Source organism: Gossypium hirsutum, chromosome A09 (genome assembly GCF_007990345.1).
Source record: "Gossypium hirsutum isolate 1008001.06 chromosome A09, Gossypium_hirsutum_v2.1, whole genome shotgun sequence".
Taxonomy (NCBI): Eukaryota; Viridiplantae; Streptophyta; class Magnoliopsida; order Malvales; family Malvaceae; genus Gossypium; species Gossypium hirsutum.
Genome location: NC_053432.1, coordinates 72,374,305 through 72,390,564, shown reverse-complemented (window position 1 = coordinate 72,390,564; position 16,260 = coordinate 72,374,305). Strand labels below are relative to the sequence as shown.

The following is a 16,260-nucleotide window of genomic DNA, read 5'->3' as shown; positions in this document are numbered from 1 at the left end:
TACCTGTAACCATGATGCCATATCCCCTAAGTGGTGACCTATACTTCATAAGCCAATGGTTCAAACCCTACAAAAGTTGAGATGTTCACGTTCCCTTGGTGAGTGGTTGTACAGTATACCTAAGTACAATCCATTTCGTAACGACTGACTCTCGATAAAGACAAAAGACAAAATCCCAACATGACCTAAAGATAATATTAATCATTGTTGGAAGACCCAACCAACTATCCAATAAATGACACTTTAAAATTTTCTTGGAAAGGATTAACCTTTTAACTTGATTAAAATAAATATGTTAATGAACTACTTCCAAAATAAAAAAAAAACATATAAGAAGTGAATGAAATGGGCCTAAGAAAAAACTATATTAATAATTGGTAAGCAAAATTAAAACATAAGAAAAGAATAAAATCTATTACTATAGTTCACATCTCCGCATGAAATGATAGTTTCAATTTTTTTATTAGTAAATTAAATATAAGAAACAAATTTGGACTAATTTCTATAAAAATATATCACAACAGTTATTTTTTAAAAATTATAAATACTATTATCACAAGCATATACAAGGGTAGGCACGAGCCTTGTGCTCCTTATACGGTGAGGTTGGATTTTGACTTCCAAATCATTAATAATTTCATTTAGATCCCTTTTAGTATTGTTATTATCTTTGGTATGAGTATTATTTTCTCTATATATTTTAATCAATGAGTTACGTATAAATTAATTATAATTGGTAATTTTTAATTCTTTATATGATTTGTTTGTACAAAAAAATATTTTTTTTATTTTAACAGAAAAAAAACTGACTCATTCAGTATTTTCAATTTCAATTTAATCAATTGAGGTAATTTGGTCATTTTGGACCTCAGTTTAATCAATTAATTTGTCTGGTTATCAGTTTTTAAATCACGAAATTGAACCAACCGAAAAATTAATTTATTTTATATTAATTTTAAATTATTTAAAATATGTTTATATTTTATAATATATAATAGATAAATAACTATATAAACCCAACTCAATAACCCAAGGTCGATTAATCAAAAAACTAATCAAACAGGCTAAATCAAAGTTAGTTCGACTTGGTCGGTTTTCTCAACTAATTTTGGTCGAGCTAGTTTTCTCATGTTAAAGTTGGTTAAATCGGTTCGAAAAAAAGAAAAAAAATCGAATGAACCGACTGATTAAGTTAATTGCTCTCTTCTACTTGTTTGTGGCAAAAAGTAGGGGTTAACATTCAACCAAATTGAGTGAAAAAATTCGAGTTAGCCAAGTTGATGAGTCTTATTTTATCTTCTTAACTCGATTTGAAATTTTTTTGAATCAAGTAAACTTGTTTTAGTTTAATTAAAAAAATTAAACATATCAAATTAAAATCGTTTTACAATATAACTAATTCTGTCATAGAGCACAAGATTCAAAACCATATATATTTGAAAATTCTTTCAAAGCAAATTAAAATAAGAGGAAAAAAAAGATACTTTAATATGATAAACATAAGCTGGTAATTTACTTGTTTAGGTCCTCAAAATTATTGTTTTGGAAAATTTGCTAACTTTTTTTAATATATTCTTTAGAATGATTTTTAATTTTTTATAATTTAAAAAAATAAAAGTTTAGAATTTTTTATAAATATTTTAAATTTTTGGAAATTATTTTGATTTTTTAAAATCTTTGTTGAGAGGATCAATTTGCTCATTTTTTGAAATTGACAATGATCAAAGGGCTACGCACACCAATATGTTATTGAGTTATTCAAATTGTAAATTTTAACTCGATTTGAACACGAAAAGTTGAAATAATTATTTGAGTTGACTCGAACAACTTGATTCTATTAACTCGAAATTTAAAAAAAGCTTGATTTAAAAAAATATTTTTTTTGCTTGTTTTGAAAAGGTTTTATTTTTTTTACTAGAATTTTTATTTATCTTTTTTTTAAGTTTGTATTAATTATTTTTTATTTTATGTCCAACTATTTTAACACATATGTATTAAATAAGAATTTTACTCTTACCATTACACTAATAATAAAATGTAGCATAAATGCATTACTTTAACACTTTAAAAACCTACATTTTTATCTCAATCTATTATAAAATTCCTAGCTTCATTCTAAACTATTATCGAAAAGGTTTTTAAAAAGTAAATACCCAAGATATTCAAGCTCAAAGCAATTGTATATATCTTCATGTTGGTGTTACAGGACTAGAACTTTAGTCTCACAATCTTTACAGCATTAGGTGATTCTTTCACTTCAAATACGTCTAAGTCAGCTTAACTCTTGAAATTGAGAATTCTCTTGAAACTCTCTAAGGCACCAACGCAAAGCGGAAGCAACTCAATAAAAGAACTCGAAAGAAGAGAAAAGCCACATTAAATCAAAAGCATAAGAGTTTGAGTGAATGCTCTCAAAGAATTCTATTACTCAAGAATGAAGTGAATACAATGAGAGGGATAGGCCTGTATTCATAGTTGAGCTTTCCTAAATTCAGTACATATTAAAGTACATCAATGGCCAAGATTAAAAGCAATCTACAAAATCAAATCACTAAGATTTATAGAATCAAATCTTCTAAGATTGCATATCTTCGAAGATTACATATCTTTGAAGATTACTTCCCATACTTGCCATGCTTTGTAGATGAATTTTTAATCTCTCCAAGTAGCGGGTCTATCCTGTTGGGCCATGTGACCCTTTGCGAACAAGATGAATCATTCAAATGTGCAATAATTGCGGATTACCTTGTGCAACCCGTAACACTGGCATGGAGTTGGATCAACTTATTTAAAATGTACTTTCAATTTATTCCCAATGTTTAATTTTAGGGTAAATTATCTAGTTACTCATCATATTATTACCGAGTTTATGTTTTAGTCACCAAATTATAAAAATATTCATTTTCGTCATTATTTTTATCATTTGTTTCTGTTTTGGTTACCTTTCGTTAACAGAAATGATGACCTAACCTCTTTTAATTGGCATAATTACATATGTAGTCCTTAACTCTTACACATTCTATTAATTTAATCTTAGTTCTAATTAATTCAACAAATTTAACCCTCTATATTTATAAATTTCATCATTTTGTAACATGTTAAGGCAAAGGCTGCATAATTATCCATTTTTAAACCTTTGAATTTAGACATATTTTTTTGACTATTTGAAAGAAATGCTTCATGACTACAATGTTTAATGAAAAGGGCCATGACTATAACATAAAAAAAAGAAAAAAAAAGAAAGAAGCAAACAAACAGAAAATTTCCTTTCAAAAGACTTTCTCCACAAACAATTATGATCACTATTTTAATTGCACTATTTAATTATTATAAATCACTAATTTAATTATTAACTTAAATACTAAAATATATTTTTTATAATAATAATTATTAGATAATTATTTGATTTACATGAGGTAGAGTTTTTTCAAGCAGAGTTAAGAAATTGATAAGTACTTTTAATTGATATTTAAAAAAAAAACTAATATTTGTCCTTGCTTGTGTAACATATTTATTGTTTTAAAATAAAAAATAAAAATATATAGCATATAACATATTTCATATAAATAATGTATAATATATAAAATAAATAATATTTTATAAGCTAAAGAAGTTGCAAAAGAAAGAGGAGAATAAGAGTGAATTTGATTTGAGGGTTTTTCTTGTAGGTGATGAGAATTGAGGGAGAAGAAGAATGAATGATTACGATCGAGGTAGGGAAAGTGGTTGTGACGTAGATTAGGTGGCGACAGAGGCAACAAAAGAGGTTATTGTAGTAGCGACATCATTAAAAAAGGATAACAATAGCGACGAACGAGAACAATAATATGAAACAACAAACACAAGGGGTCAATGAGAAGTTAGATGTCACAACGCTAGGAAAGCGACAATTAGGGACGAGGAGAATACGACCAAATTAATAGAAATTATAAATGTGAATGGTCAAAATTGTTGGATTATTTAGAATTAGGATTAAATTAATAGAATGTATAAGTGTTAATGACTAAATGTGTAATTATATCAAATAAAAAAAGTACTTTGTCATTTCCGTTAATGATTTAACGAAGTGTGGCTAAAACATAAACAAATGATAACATTAGTGATGAAAATAAAAATTTTGATAGTTTGATGACCAAAATAGAACACGCTAATAGTTGGGTGATTATTTAGTAAGTTTATATTTTGGAAACTCAAAATGTTACAAAATGGTCATTAAACTATTTGAAAGTTTTTATTTAAGTCACTAAACTATCCGAAAGTTTTTATTTAAATCATTAGGCTATTAAATGTTTTTTTTTAAGGTTAGGCTAGAAAGCTCCAAACAATAGTTCAACAATCGATATAGTGGATTAGTACTCATCAACGAGTAAAAAAAACATAACTTAGATCTAAGCCAATTTAACGGTCAGTGTCAGAGATTAAAGAAGAAAGATGTTCCAATTTTAGTTCGTAGATTCATGATGTTTAAATTTATTTTATGAAAAAAAATTAATTTGTGGAAAAGAATTGAAATGAGAGCTTTCGATTCGATTAGTGCTGTGGGTGCAAATAGAGAAGGCCAGATAAACAACGATTTTAATAGCCTAAAGACATGAATAAAATATTAAATATTTTAATAACTATTTTGTAATTTTTTAATGTTGAGTAATTATACTACAAATTTACTAATAGTTACTAATAGTTAATAGTTTAGTAACCTTTAGTTGGAGTTTACCCAAAAATCAAAGGAAAATTTTATTCTTCAAGAAATACGGGGAAAACGACAACCAGAGATAACCGATTCAAAAGAAGAAAACCCTCATACCGGTCACCGCCGACTAACTGCCCTTCTGGTTCTTCCAATTAACAAATCCTCCCCTGCATCATGTTGACCCAACACCATCCAACAGTCTTCATTGCTTCGGGTTCTCAAAACAAGCGTACAGAATCTTTCTTTCTCCTCTTCGTTGATTTCCCTCTCAACCAACGCAAACAAATCCAAGATATCTCCTGAAATGGAATATATGTATTTATATATTTTTAAAAAGATATAATTGTTCTTTGTAAAATCGAAATCTGATGGAGATGATCCAGTACAATCGGTTCATCGAAACTCTCGTGCTCCTATCGTGTTGTCTGGTTGTTCCGTTGACCGTCGCCAATGACGTCAGATACTGCGGTTACTCTATCTAAACTCTAGCTCCACCGCTTACAATTAATTTTGATTTTATTTTTATTGTCATTCGCCGAAAGCTCTATTATTTTAATTGCGCCATTGAGTTTGCTTCCCTTCAACATGAAACTTATTCACAGATTGTTCTGGATTGCCTCTCAAAATTAGAAATTGATTTGATTTTCTTTTAAAACTTCCTATTTGAGCTGATGTTGTAGAAAATAAATAATAATACTAATGCAGATAATGCTAAGTATGATGTAAAGGTTCATGGAGTGATCCAATCGCTAGGGGAAGCTTGCGACCTGATTATCTGCAACAACCGGTAAATTAATCAACATTTTCTCGTAAATCTATTCGTTTGATGTTAGGTATTGTGATTTGATGCTGCTTGGGACGGTATGTGTTTGCATATAAAATATTGGTTTGCAGGGTGTCTTGTAGTTCCCAAGCTTTATACCATTTATTATTGGTTAATTGTATGTTCGCTTTGTGTCTCGTCCAATAATTGATGATGCTATTTGTCGTATGCAACCAAAAACAATGTTGTTCCTTAGCTTTTGATTGTAGGTGAGTTGTATTTTCTTTAATGATAATGCAGATGCAGCAATATCTGGGGGACATTGGTGATCGAGTTCTCATATTTTGGATGGCACATTTACGGTGAGACTCATAATCTTCGTGATGAGACATCCTATCTCGTTTCTAGGGGTGGTTTCATCCAGTAAGTCCCAACTTAATGTTTTAGCAACTTGTTGGTGAATTGCTGGAGTTTTCTTTTTAATATATGGTTGAATCAATGTTCTTGCATAAGCAGAAGAGTTAAAATACCTTGTTGCTATCCTATTTGTCTAGTTTGGTAATATTTTCTTTATTTTAGGAATTAGGATGGATCAGAATAGGGGAAAAGACCTTTTTTTTTTTAAATAAAGAAAAAGGTACTAACAACTAAAAAGGGTTGGAGAGCAAGGCCCCAATTTGAGAAACTAATTTCAGTGGTTGATATTTTCATTTAATTTTTATCTCAGCCATGAACAATTTGGGGTTTTGTGGGTCTGGAAGTATTCTGAATCCCATCCTTTCTCATCCAACTGGACTCAAAAAACTTTTCAAAGAAGTATTATTATTATTTTGATCTAAGGACAAACCTTTCTCTTCTTTGTATTTTTATTATGATATCTATTTTATTCGTTGAACAAGTGATGATCGGATGCTTCTTACTCAAAGAATCTTTGGACTTAGATTGAAGGTTTTATTAAATCATTGCGGTTCTGGTCTGAATCTGTAGTTTCAATTCATTCATAGGGTCTTTTTCATTGAATTTGTATCTTATTAAAACCATGGAAATGATCCCCCCCTCCCCCTTATGACAAGCTTGAATATAAAATCACAAGATATCCAAGACTTGTATGGGATAACGCCGCGGAACACAGATGTCCATTTTAATAATCAACAAAAGGAACTGACACCTTCGTTTTCCCCAAATGAACAATACCTCTGATAGCATTTTAACCTTATGCAGGATTCATACTTTCTGACTATGAAGATGTTCGATGCAAACAGGCATGAATTCACATGCATTCGTTTTGATTTTGATTTTGGGTTGGCATCATCTGTGGCTGATAGTGGAAAAATTACAATGCTTTTTTTTTATCCATGTAAAGTAGTTTATATGCTATATGTTACTATCAACTCTGTCCATATCATTGCATGTATAGCTTGGATTATCCCCCATTGAGTTGTTATTGTGAAAAGTTGGCTTTTTTTGTAACCTAATGCATAGTAGTGACCACGGATGGCACCTATCCAGTAGCTGATATTTGGCTCACACCCTCTTTTCCTAGCCCATATGTGGCTCATTTTTATAACATAATCTTACTCATCGATTTCCAGACCATCAACTGAATGCCACCATGTTATCATGTATCAAAAAATCTTGGGCCATTAACTTTTCAATGATAGGCACAAAAGGGGAACAAATTTGGGTTAGGGACTTTCAAACCTATCAAGTTGGACTTCATAGGAACAATTCTAAAGCATCTTGATATCATAAAATCTTGAGCAATGTCAACTATTCAAGATTATGCAAATAGTATATTGAGATCTGTACCATTAAACCTCTATTGTTAGGCAGCTCAATTATGAAACTAATGAAAGACGAACACTCTTGTCATTAAATTCTTATAATTTTCTCTTACGACAAATTATTTGATTTCAAGGAAGAAAAGTAGGGCGGGCCTGGCTGAATGATGCATGTTCTTCCCCTTGTGCCATGTAGAGGCAACCAAAAATGTTGGTTATGGGTCAGGTTGAGTGGAGTCCTATGGTGGAAGGGTCCACTCTTTTATTGATCATTGAAAACCTTTAAAAGCAACCAACAAACAGCCTTTTCAGTTTTCAGTTTTCAGTTTTCACTTTCCTGCCGCTGGGAACCCATAAGAGAAACTTCATTATCCTCTTTTTGTCTCACCAATATCTGCTCTTTTTCGTCATTCTCGTTCGAAGTTTCATTCTCTTCCATGTTATCCCTTCTCAATTTCTTTAAGTGGTTCCAATGCATTTCCCGGGGTTTCTTGTATCTTATCACAGTAATAAGAGATCAAAGGCATGGAGGAAAGGTTTCTGAAGAAACCACCCATGCTACCAACACATCGAAACAGGGCTGTGTCTTTCAGCTTAACCCCCAAGGCACCTTCTCCAATCAAATTTCCCATAACCTGCCAGTAGTTGGTTTTAAAGATCCAAAGGATGAAGAAACCAAGTTGGAATTCGATGTAGGGGACCAAGATAACATTACACCCTGCACTGAGTTGAAGGGCATAGTGGCTGGAGAAGATGATTCTCAGCTTCAAGTATCTTCAGAGACCATTATCAATGATGATCATAGCATTCCAGAAGTGAAGGAGGACACTGAAGAAGGTCCACGTTTAACAGATTTTGAAGAGAAATGTCCTCCAGGTGGAGAAGATTCAGTGGTATTCTACACAACAAGCTTGAGAGGAATAAGAAAAACATTTGAAGATTGCAGCAGTATGAGGTTTGTTTTAGACAGTTTGAAGATATTGGTCCAGGAGAGAGATGTTTCAATGGACATGGAATTCAGGGAAGAACTATGGAGGATATTGGGTGGCAGAGTGGTTCCTCCCAAGCTGTTCATCAAGGGCAGATACATAGGAGGAGCTGACGAAGTTTTTCGACTTCATGAGCAAGGAAAGCTGAAGAAGCTGTTGGAAGGGATACCTTCAAACTGCCTGTGCACAGATTGTGCCAATATGAGGTTCCTGGTTTGCTCAAACTGCAGTGGCAGCCGCAAGGTTTTTACAGAAAAACAAGGTGATGAATTGTGCATGAAATGCCCTGATTGTAATGAGAATGGATTGGTTAAATGTCCAGTTTGCTGTTGAAATGTTAACTTACAAACAAAGAATCATCCTATCCTGTTTCTTGATGTTTGTATATTTTCCTTGCCTTATCTAACATTTTCTTAGAATCAAATTGCTACTTTTTCAAGTCCAGGTCTTGGTTAGCCTTCATGTATTAGGAAAATGAAGTATGTATAAGTTTCCTTCAAAGTGTATAACAATGGGCTAAATTAATGCTTAGTTATGGTCTGATTTGGGTTCAGATGTAAATTGTTTAGTTTTCTACTTACTTGATCAGCTACTATATATAACCAATGCTTGGAAACAACTCTTTCTTAATGGTATTTTTCTACAGTCAGGTTTTTCATCTTTCAAGGAAATCCATTTGGAATGCTATTGTCACGGTAACATGTTTGATTCTTGTACTCGCTTTTTTCTTACTTTTTGCTTTTGCTTTCCTGAGTTTCCTTTTTCCTGTTTTTGGTACTTCTACCATAATTTTAGGGTAAAAGTTTTAACAAAGTTGGTAATGGTATCAATCAATAGGATTAAAGTTAGTAATTTTAAGAGCCAAAGAATAAAGGGGGACCATTACCAACCAATTCCAACAGTAAAATCAAAGTCAAGTCATGATGAAACCAAACCTGAAATTTGATGTGTAAATGTTATTGAGGTAAAAAAGAAAACAATATTTGTGTAATGTTTTTTAGATAAGGAGAAGTTATGTTGCACCAATCATATATATATATATATATGCTCTTCCTTTAAGATGTAATTTAAGTTACAAACAGCAATAAAAAGTGATCAAAACTAAAGGAAAAGGTAACTTTGTACGCAATTTTCCCTTCACCTTTTACCTTAAATGACCAGCAAAGACAGCTTTATTAATTTCATACGCAGAATTTATAGAAACAGATAACATTTATATAATTAAAATTAATATGAAAATAAGAATTTTTTTTAATAATAGGGAATAAATATATTTAGCATATATTATAAACATGATTAATATAATATGAATTATTAATAATATTAAATAAATATATATTATACATGCACTATTATAATATATAATAATTTATATATGTATAGTTTAATCATCATTATACAACAACTAATACTATATGATATACTATCAGATTATATATTATACTCTTATCACATGATTCATTATGTTACACTATAGTATGCATCTCGTTGTAATATATGACTAAAAATTTTACATAATCTATGTATTACTTATTATTGACGTTAAAAACATGATTAATATTGAACAAATAATTAATAAATATACAAATTATATTATACTATATCATATATGACTTGGTATTATAATCTATCATATGAGTGTTAGCAAGGATTGATGAAAAGATTATGGTTAATTGCGAGAAATTCAAAATTTTTATTCATGTGGCGGAATTAGGAAGAAAATGTTCATCAGAGCTTAACAGGGATTTGGATGTTGTATTATTTTCTGCGTCTTTTTCACCAAATTGGCAGGGCATGGGTATTATTCAATAAAGCTAGAGCTAGAAGAAAATGCTGTCTGTCTGGTAAGAAAAAGATAGTTTCTACTACTAAGAGTAGGGACCTATACTAGAAAAAGATAGGGAATTTATAGACTAGGACTTATACCCAAAGTTTGATGAGAATTCAACTCTTACCATAAATGTGACTTTATCTTAATCAATAACTTACGAGAGTAATTATCTAAATAATATTACGTAAATTAAGTATAATGTCTGGGCACATCAGTTCTTATATTCTCTTATATGATTTATTTTTTTAATTTAGTCCTATGATAAATTCTAGAATTTGATTAGGTGATATTTAAATTCAAAGTTTAATATGATCATAAAATACTCTCGTCTAATTTTTGCACAATTAAAGATTCATATAACACGAATTCATGACTGTTGTACTACTATACATGTTGATTTCCAATTGAACATATAAAATTTTTGAATGAATTTTATAATCATTTAATCTCCAATTGAACACATAAAGTTTATGTGCACAAATTGAAATGTGTTTATAAATCCTAAATTGTGAAAATAATTAACCTTCATCATCTATTTGATCCTTATGATTTTGAATTGTGTGTTGAATATTAACTCTTTTTTTATATCATCTTTAATCCTTAATTCTATAACCTAATTAATTCACCCTGGAAAGGAAATCAAGTGAATCTTACTATTGTAACATCTTTGATTAAATTCCCAAACACAGTTTGTTCCTCAAGTGCAAGGGTTAGAAGAAAGATAAATCTTCCTTCAACTTCTGGCATAATAGTTCAATTTGGTCAACAGTTTTATGTTGCGAGACTGCAATAAAAAATAAAAAAAAAATCAAATTTATAATTCTTTCGAGAAGTGAAGAAATTTTCTAAGCCAAATTTTAGTATAATAATTTAAAATCTCGAAAAATTTGGGAGAGCAAAGGGAGGGTGCAGTAGATAAAAAGTTGTGGAGGGAATCAAAAGATGATTCCCCTTGAAAGATGTTTTTATTAGTCATACAGCCACTACTATTAGATTCCAACACTGAAAAAGCATAGGCTCAAGTCATAGTCATAAGCTTTTTCTTCTCTCGTTCTTTTGGCCAGGAATCATATTCATCAACTGGAACCACATATAGAGCTGTTAGATTTTCTTTTACCATCAGTCTGCAAAAGAACCAACTCATAAAACAGTAAGAACGAAGTTGACACTTGTTAAAGGATATAAGGCATGATACAGAAAAGGAACATGCAAGTTTCCTGCTCCCTAGAAAGATGGCCAGTGGGAAAGTTGTGCAATTGAAAAGTAAAGCCAAAAGGCTCAAATGTAACACCAACACATGAGAAAATTTTATGTTATATTTCCAGTCAACTTAGACGAAACACAACATTTGCCAAAACGATCAAAAAAAGCTCAATAGGGTTCCGTGCTGTTAAACAGCATTCACGTCATAAGACACAAAAAGTTAAAGAAAAAACCAAGTTAAGAGTAATCATACTTTTCCTAGAATTAACACAAGCCTCTATGCAGCAATTTCAGTTAATGGAACTTCGACTGAAAGTGGCATGGATGTAGTCATTGGAGAAGCAGAAGTCTCGGGTAGTGGTTGCGAGAACTCAGTATAGTGGAACTCAATCTGTAGTCGGTGATGCAGTGGTGTTGCTGCCATTAGACCCTTCTTGATATCCGCCTGCAACTCCCTAATAGGTATAGCAGCCAAGAAGCTCTTTATGTATTCCTTGCAGGCCTTCTTACCCTGGCAAACAACCTCCTCACTGTCCTCACTCTTGATTGATTTCTCAGGTTTGGTTCCTACAGCCCCTGCAACACAACCCTCCTTCCCATTGACCTGTTGATCACCCGTTGACTTATCACCTGATGATTGAGCCACATTTGGTAGCTTGTGAATTACAGTATTGCGGTCAAATTTCAAGATGTATGCTTGATTGCATCCCTCATAAAGCCTCTCTCCTAACGTGTCAATAATATAGTAAGCTTCTGGGTCAACCTTTAGGACAAAAAAGTGGTCATTCCAACTAACAATGTAAACCTCGGGGAGATCACTATTTTGACATTCCGCACCAGCACGACTAATCTCATCCCATATGTTATCAAAAGACATTGCACCATGCAAAAAGTCAAAACTTCCCTCATCCACACCCTCTGGATGGAAAAACCCAATAAAGGACTTTCTTGGCACTACAGAAAGAGGACGTAATTTTGCTTGGAGAACCGTCTCAAGATCAAAGTGCTTGTCAGGGAAACGCTCCCTGTAGGATTCATTCTCACAGAGGTTCCTCCATTCCAATGAGCCCTCTCTGATCAAACTATCAAATTGAGACTTAATAGGCATCAGATCATGGTTGTTCTGAAGCCAATCAGCAATAACAGCAACAAGGGCTGTACAAGCACTTTCACCAGCTGCTCGCTCACTCCGTTGATCGATAGAAGCAAAAAAGACCTCCGATTTAAGTTTCATGCGTCCATCACGGCTGACCACTTCTTTCTGTTCCCAATTTCCGATGGCGAAACTATCATCCCCAAATTCAGAAATAGATGTACGGTTTGCAGATGAATCATCATCTGTCTTGAGCCACTGCCAAAACAAATTATAGTTATATTTATAACTTAATATAATTTGGTAACAATTGTGAAGAAGCATAATAATAGGCATCAGAAAAGATGATAAAAACATGGAACACCGATGTTATATGATAGTCGCATCCCCAATCAGATACATAAGCTGATAAACACAAGCATCTTTGTAGGTGCATGAATTCATAAGAACTGCTAAGCTAGCCAGTAATATGAAAGCATTGATGGTCAGAAACTAAATAATCAAGAAATTGTTCTTACCCCAGGTGCATGAGATTCATCAGAGCTGAGCTGCCGGCGGTCGAAATCAATGTCATCCCCACCTTCTTCTCCATAGCCCTTCTTTAACAATGGTTCCCCTTTTCCTTTAGGAGACCTGAAACTCAGCTTCCTTTTTCTCCAAGACAAAATGCTGCGCTTGGAACTCTGCAGTAGGGATGGCTCTGACACCAGTTTAGCAGAATCCTCGACATTTGAGCAGCCAACATCCGACTTACGATTACTGTAGTACACCCAATCCTCATCTCCCTCACTGACCCTCATGCTAGAGTAAACTGATCCTCCAGCATAATTTGCATCCGCAAGAGTACCATAACTAAATGACTTCCTGACAACAGAGTCATCTTTTACCTCATCCGATTCTCCTTCCTCGGAATCGTCAAGTGAATCTGTGTCCAATGGATACTCGCCATCATCACTCCTGGCAGAACACCTTCCTTCACTGCCTTCATCCTCACGACAGGCTTTTTTCGCTCCCCTGGTAGAAACACTCTCTCTAAAAATTTTCACTTTTCTTAGACCAGCTTTAATTGCAGAAATCTCATCCTTTTCCATGGCCACAGTTTCTCCAGACTGGAGAGGTGATGCAAAAGGCACTAATGCTCGCTCTACAGGCTCGTTGATTTCTTGAGCAATTCTTAGTTCCAACAGGCTAAGCGATATCTACATCATGAATTGTACAACTTAAAATTAGAATATCTGAAAACTGAAAGAACACAGATGAATCAAACATAGTAGACTACTGCACCATAAAAACTTTTATAAGCACATACACAGAGTCGGGGGCAAAGCTCTCCAGCACCGGTGGAGAGTATGAGAGGTATGTTTAACTCAAGCTCTTTCTGCTCAGCAGCAGAGACATGTTCAGCAAGATTCAATGATGCTACCCCAACAACGGGAACCTTACTCTTTGGTCCCTGCTTCAAACCCTGCATCAAGAAAGACAACTTCTTGAAACCAACACTAAGAGAAAATTCACAAAAATAATGCTAAAAAACTATGATGATAAACAAAATATGGAGGTAAACTAATCCACCACAATATCTAACATATTATGCTTGATAAAAGCTAAAGCAATAAAAAATTTCAGGCACAACACAATTAACTGATTCCAATAGCAAACTTTCAAACTATGACCAACTCTCCAACAGTCGATAAAGAAACAAAACAACCAGTCTAATTGTCTAAATGATATTCAATTCAACCAAATTAACAGTAAAAAAAATTCTAAATTAAATCCAATGTTAAGAACATGTACAGAATACAGAGCAGTCAAAAGATCTTCATTTAAATTTCAAGACCAAACAAACAACCAAAACACAGAAAATAACAAAAAGTTGATAGACAAAAAAAATCTGAAACAAAAACTCCTCCATAATTTTATCACCTTTTCTAAAAGAAAAACTTTATTTTCTAGAAACCCACAAAAATAAAAGATAAAAAAAAAAGGAATTTGCTCATTTTAGACTTACATTCAAGGCAGAGAAAGCGATCTCCCAAGGATGAAATGCATTGTCTTTATAAGCCGATAAGTTACAAAGGGTTTGAAACTCCTCATCCCACACAACGATGCCGTTCTCGTCAACGCCGTCGATTTCTTTGGTGAAATTCCTCTTAACCGTTCGCCTTAAGGAACTGAGGGAAGCCTTTGGACCTTTCCATCGAATCTCGACCTTTAGTTTCTCAGGCTTCTCCCAACCTTCCCCGACCAGATCCCACCCTTCTAATCTTCTTACAATTAACTTAACCTCGTACTTTTTTGAAACCAGAGGCGGCCATGGTCTCCACCTCATCATCTTCACCACCATTTTTCAAACAAAAAAAAGAAAGAAATCCTTCAATCACTCGAATTGTTTATATTCTCGTGAAAACTCAACGAAACCCAGAAATCCTGTTTGATTTCTCTCTGATCTTGTTGTAATATAAACCCAAAAATGGGTGAAAAAACAACCTTGGGGGTTCTTGAAACAAAATACAAAGGGAAAAACGAAGGGAAGTTAGAAAAAGGGATCAAAAATGAGGATTCTGATAGTTAGAAAAGGAAATGACATTGATTTAGAAGAGCGAAAAATAACACTCTTGGGACAGAGACAGAAGGGAAGGGGTGGTTTTTATAATATAAAATCTTAAGTATAAGCAGAGAGAGAAAGGGTATTACTATGTTGTGGGCATCGTCGTCGGGGGGCTGTAACGGCGTAATAACGAGGTAGTTGACTTCCGTTCTCGTTTGTCTTTGTATTTTTTTTTTTTTAAGTTATAATAATTTCTTTTGGTACAAAAAGTTAAAATAAATTCAATACAATAAATAGGTTCAGACATTAAAATTAAATATTTAATTTAACTAACTAAAATAAATTTGAAAATAGAACTCAAACATCCAGTGGCGAATACAGGGGGGGCTGGCAGTGGCCCTGGCCCCCTAAATTGGAAAATTTATGTTTAGGCCCTTAAATTTTTTTAAAAATTTTAAATTAATAAAGGTAAAATTTACTTTGGCCTCTCCCTAAAATTATAAAAATTCTATTTAATCTTTTAAAAATTATAAATATATAGGCTATAAAAAATTAAAATTTCATTCAGCCTCCCCTAAAAATTTGTTCTGGCTTCGCCCCTGCAAACATCTCTCATATGCTTTCTCAGTATTTTGGTTTTGGTTAATTTTTGGAAACTCCATCCATTTTGTTCCAACTACCTTTTTATCCTTTAGCTTTTCTATACTCTAAAAACCTTATCTATATCGATATCAATGAGTATGATTGAAACACCATTTAGGATAAATTTTTATTTATATTTCTTAACTTAGTAAAAATAATTATTGGAAATTTTATTAAATATTTTCTAAGCATTCTAAATACTTGTAAAGGTATTTAAAAATATGTTTTAAACGCGTTTTAATTTATCTAAATGTTTTTTTAGTCAACCCAAAATGTTTTAAGTGTTTTAAACTGATTTTATACTTGGGTGAAGATTTACCGATAGAAGTAAGTCAAAGAGCACTTCAAGCATACCTTCAGACTTCCACCGATACTTAGGAGGATTTCTACCCATACAAGTCTGCTTCTATATAAGTCCATTTATACTCATACATCTTGTGAGTTATATCGATACAAGTCTATCTGCAATGCTTCCAATGGCTAAAAGTTATCCTCAACGGCTATAAACAGTCACAAAATTTCCCCTTGTTATATATACACATCAAGAACACTTCAAAATATAAGAGATAAACATCCAATCATATAAATCAAGAGAAAAGTCTCAAATTCTTCATTTTCTCATCTTCTCTTGTACATATCTCTTAGATGCTTATTATTAGATATTTTTATCATTCTGATTTTAATTCTTTGAAAGAGAGAACTTAATACTTGTAAACATAC

The 16,260-nt window shown here is 32.5% G+C and overlaps 3 protein-coding genes across 5 annotated transcripts; 2 read left to right on the top strand and 1 right to left on the bottom strand.

Moving 5' to 3' along the window:
- Positions 1-4,689: 4,689 nt before the first annotated feature.
- On the top strand, positions 4,690-7,034 carry LOC107889453 (uncharacterized). 2 transcript variants are annotated; one of them, XM_041076645.1, is made up of 4 exons: positions 4,690-4,919; positions 5,396-5,477; positions 5,754-5,876; positions 6,675-7,034. In XM_041076645.1, exons 1-4 carry the CDS (start codon positions 4,865-4,867, stop codon positions 6,688-6,690), a joined length of 276 nt encoding a protein of 91 aa, XP_040932579.1. In that variant the 5' UTR covers positions 4,690-4,864; the 3' UTR covers positions 6,691-7,034. The 2 variants fall into 2 exon arrangements, with proteins under 2 accessions (XP_040932579.1, XP_040932578.1); XM_041076644.1 differs by having other exon boundaries at positions 4,692-5,158.
- On the top strand, positions 5,791-8,754 carry LOC121203033 (uncharacterized protein At3g28850). Its single transcript, XM_041076643.1, has 2 exons — positions 5,791-5,815; positions 7,372-8,754. Exon 2 carries the CDS (start codon positions 7,672-7,674, stop codon positions 8,554-8,556), a length of 885 nt encoding a protein of 294 aa, XP_040932577.1. The 5' UTR covers positions 5,791-5,815; positions 7,372-7,671; the 3' UTR covers positions 8,557-8,754.
- Positions 8,755-11,352: 2,598 nt separating this feature from the next.
- On the bottom strand, positions 11,353-15,050 carry LOC107889454 (uncharacterized). 2 transcript variants are annotated; one of them, XM_016813873.2, is made up of 4 exons: positions 14,359-15,050; positions 13,660-13,815; positions 12,869-13,549; positions 11,353-12,608 (listed from the first exon to the last, which is right to left on the bottom strand). In XM_016813873.2, the coding sequence occupies exons 1-4, from the start codon at positions 14,692-14,694 to the stop codon at positions 11,535-11,537; spliced, it is 2,247 nt and encodes a 748-aa protein (XP_016669362.2). In that variant the 5' UTR covers positions 14,695-15,050; the 3' UTR covers positions 11,353-11,534. The 2 variants fall into 2 exon arrangements, with proteins under 2 accessions (XP_016669362.2, XP_040932576.1); XM_041076642.1 differs by having other exon boundaries at positions 13,660-13,836; positions 14,359-15,007.
- Positions 15,051-16,260: the final 1,210 nt, after the last annotated feature.

Coding starts and splice junctions, on each gene's coding strand:
- LOC107889453 (XM_041076644.1), top strand. CDS start 5,059: ATGGAGATGATCCAGTACAATCGGTTCATCGAAACTCTCGTGCTCCTA. Junction 5,159..5,395: donor CAATGACGTCAGATACTGCG/GTTACTCTATCT, acceptor ATACTAATGCAG/ATAATGCTAAGTATGATGTA. Junction 5,478..5,753: donor CTGATTATCTGCAACAACCG/GTAAATTAATCA, acceptor ATGATAATGCAG/ATGCAGCAATATCTGGGGGA.
- LOC121203033 (XM_041076643.1), top strand. CDS start 7,672: ATGTTATCCCTTCTCAATTTCTTTAAGTGGTTCCAATGCATTTCCCGG.
- LOC107889454 (XM_041076642.1), bottom strand. CDS start 14,694: ATGGTGGTGAAGATGATGAGGTGGAGACCATGGCCGCCTCTGGTTTCA. Junction 13,837..14,358: donor TCGCTTTCTCTGCCTTGAAT/GTAAGTCTAAAA, acceptor GTTGGTTTCAAG/AAGTTGTCTTTCTTGATGCA. Junction 12,609..12,868: donor ATGAATCTCATGCACCTGGG/GTAAGAACAATT, acceptor TTGTTTTGGCAG/TGGCTCAAGACAGATGATGA.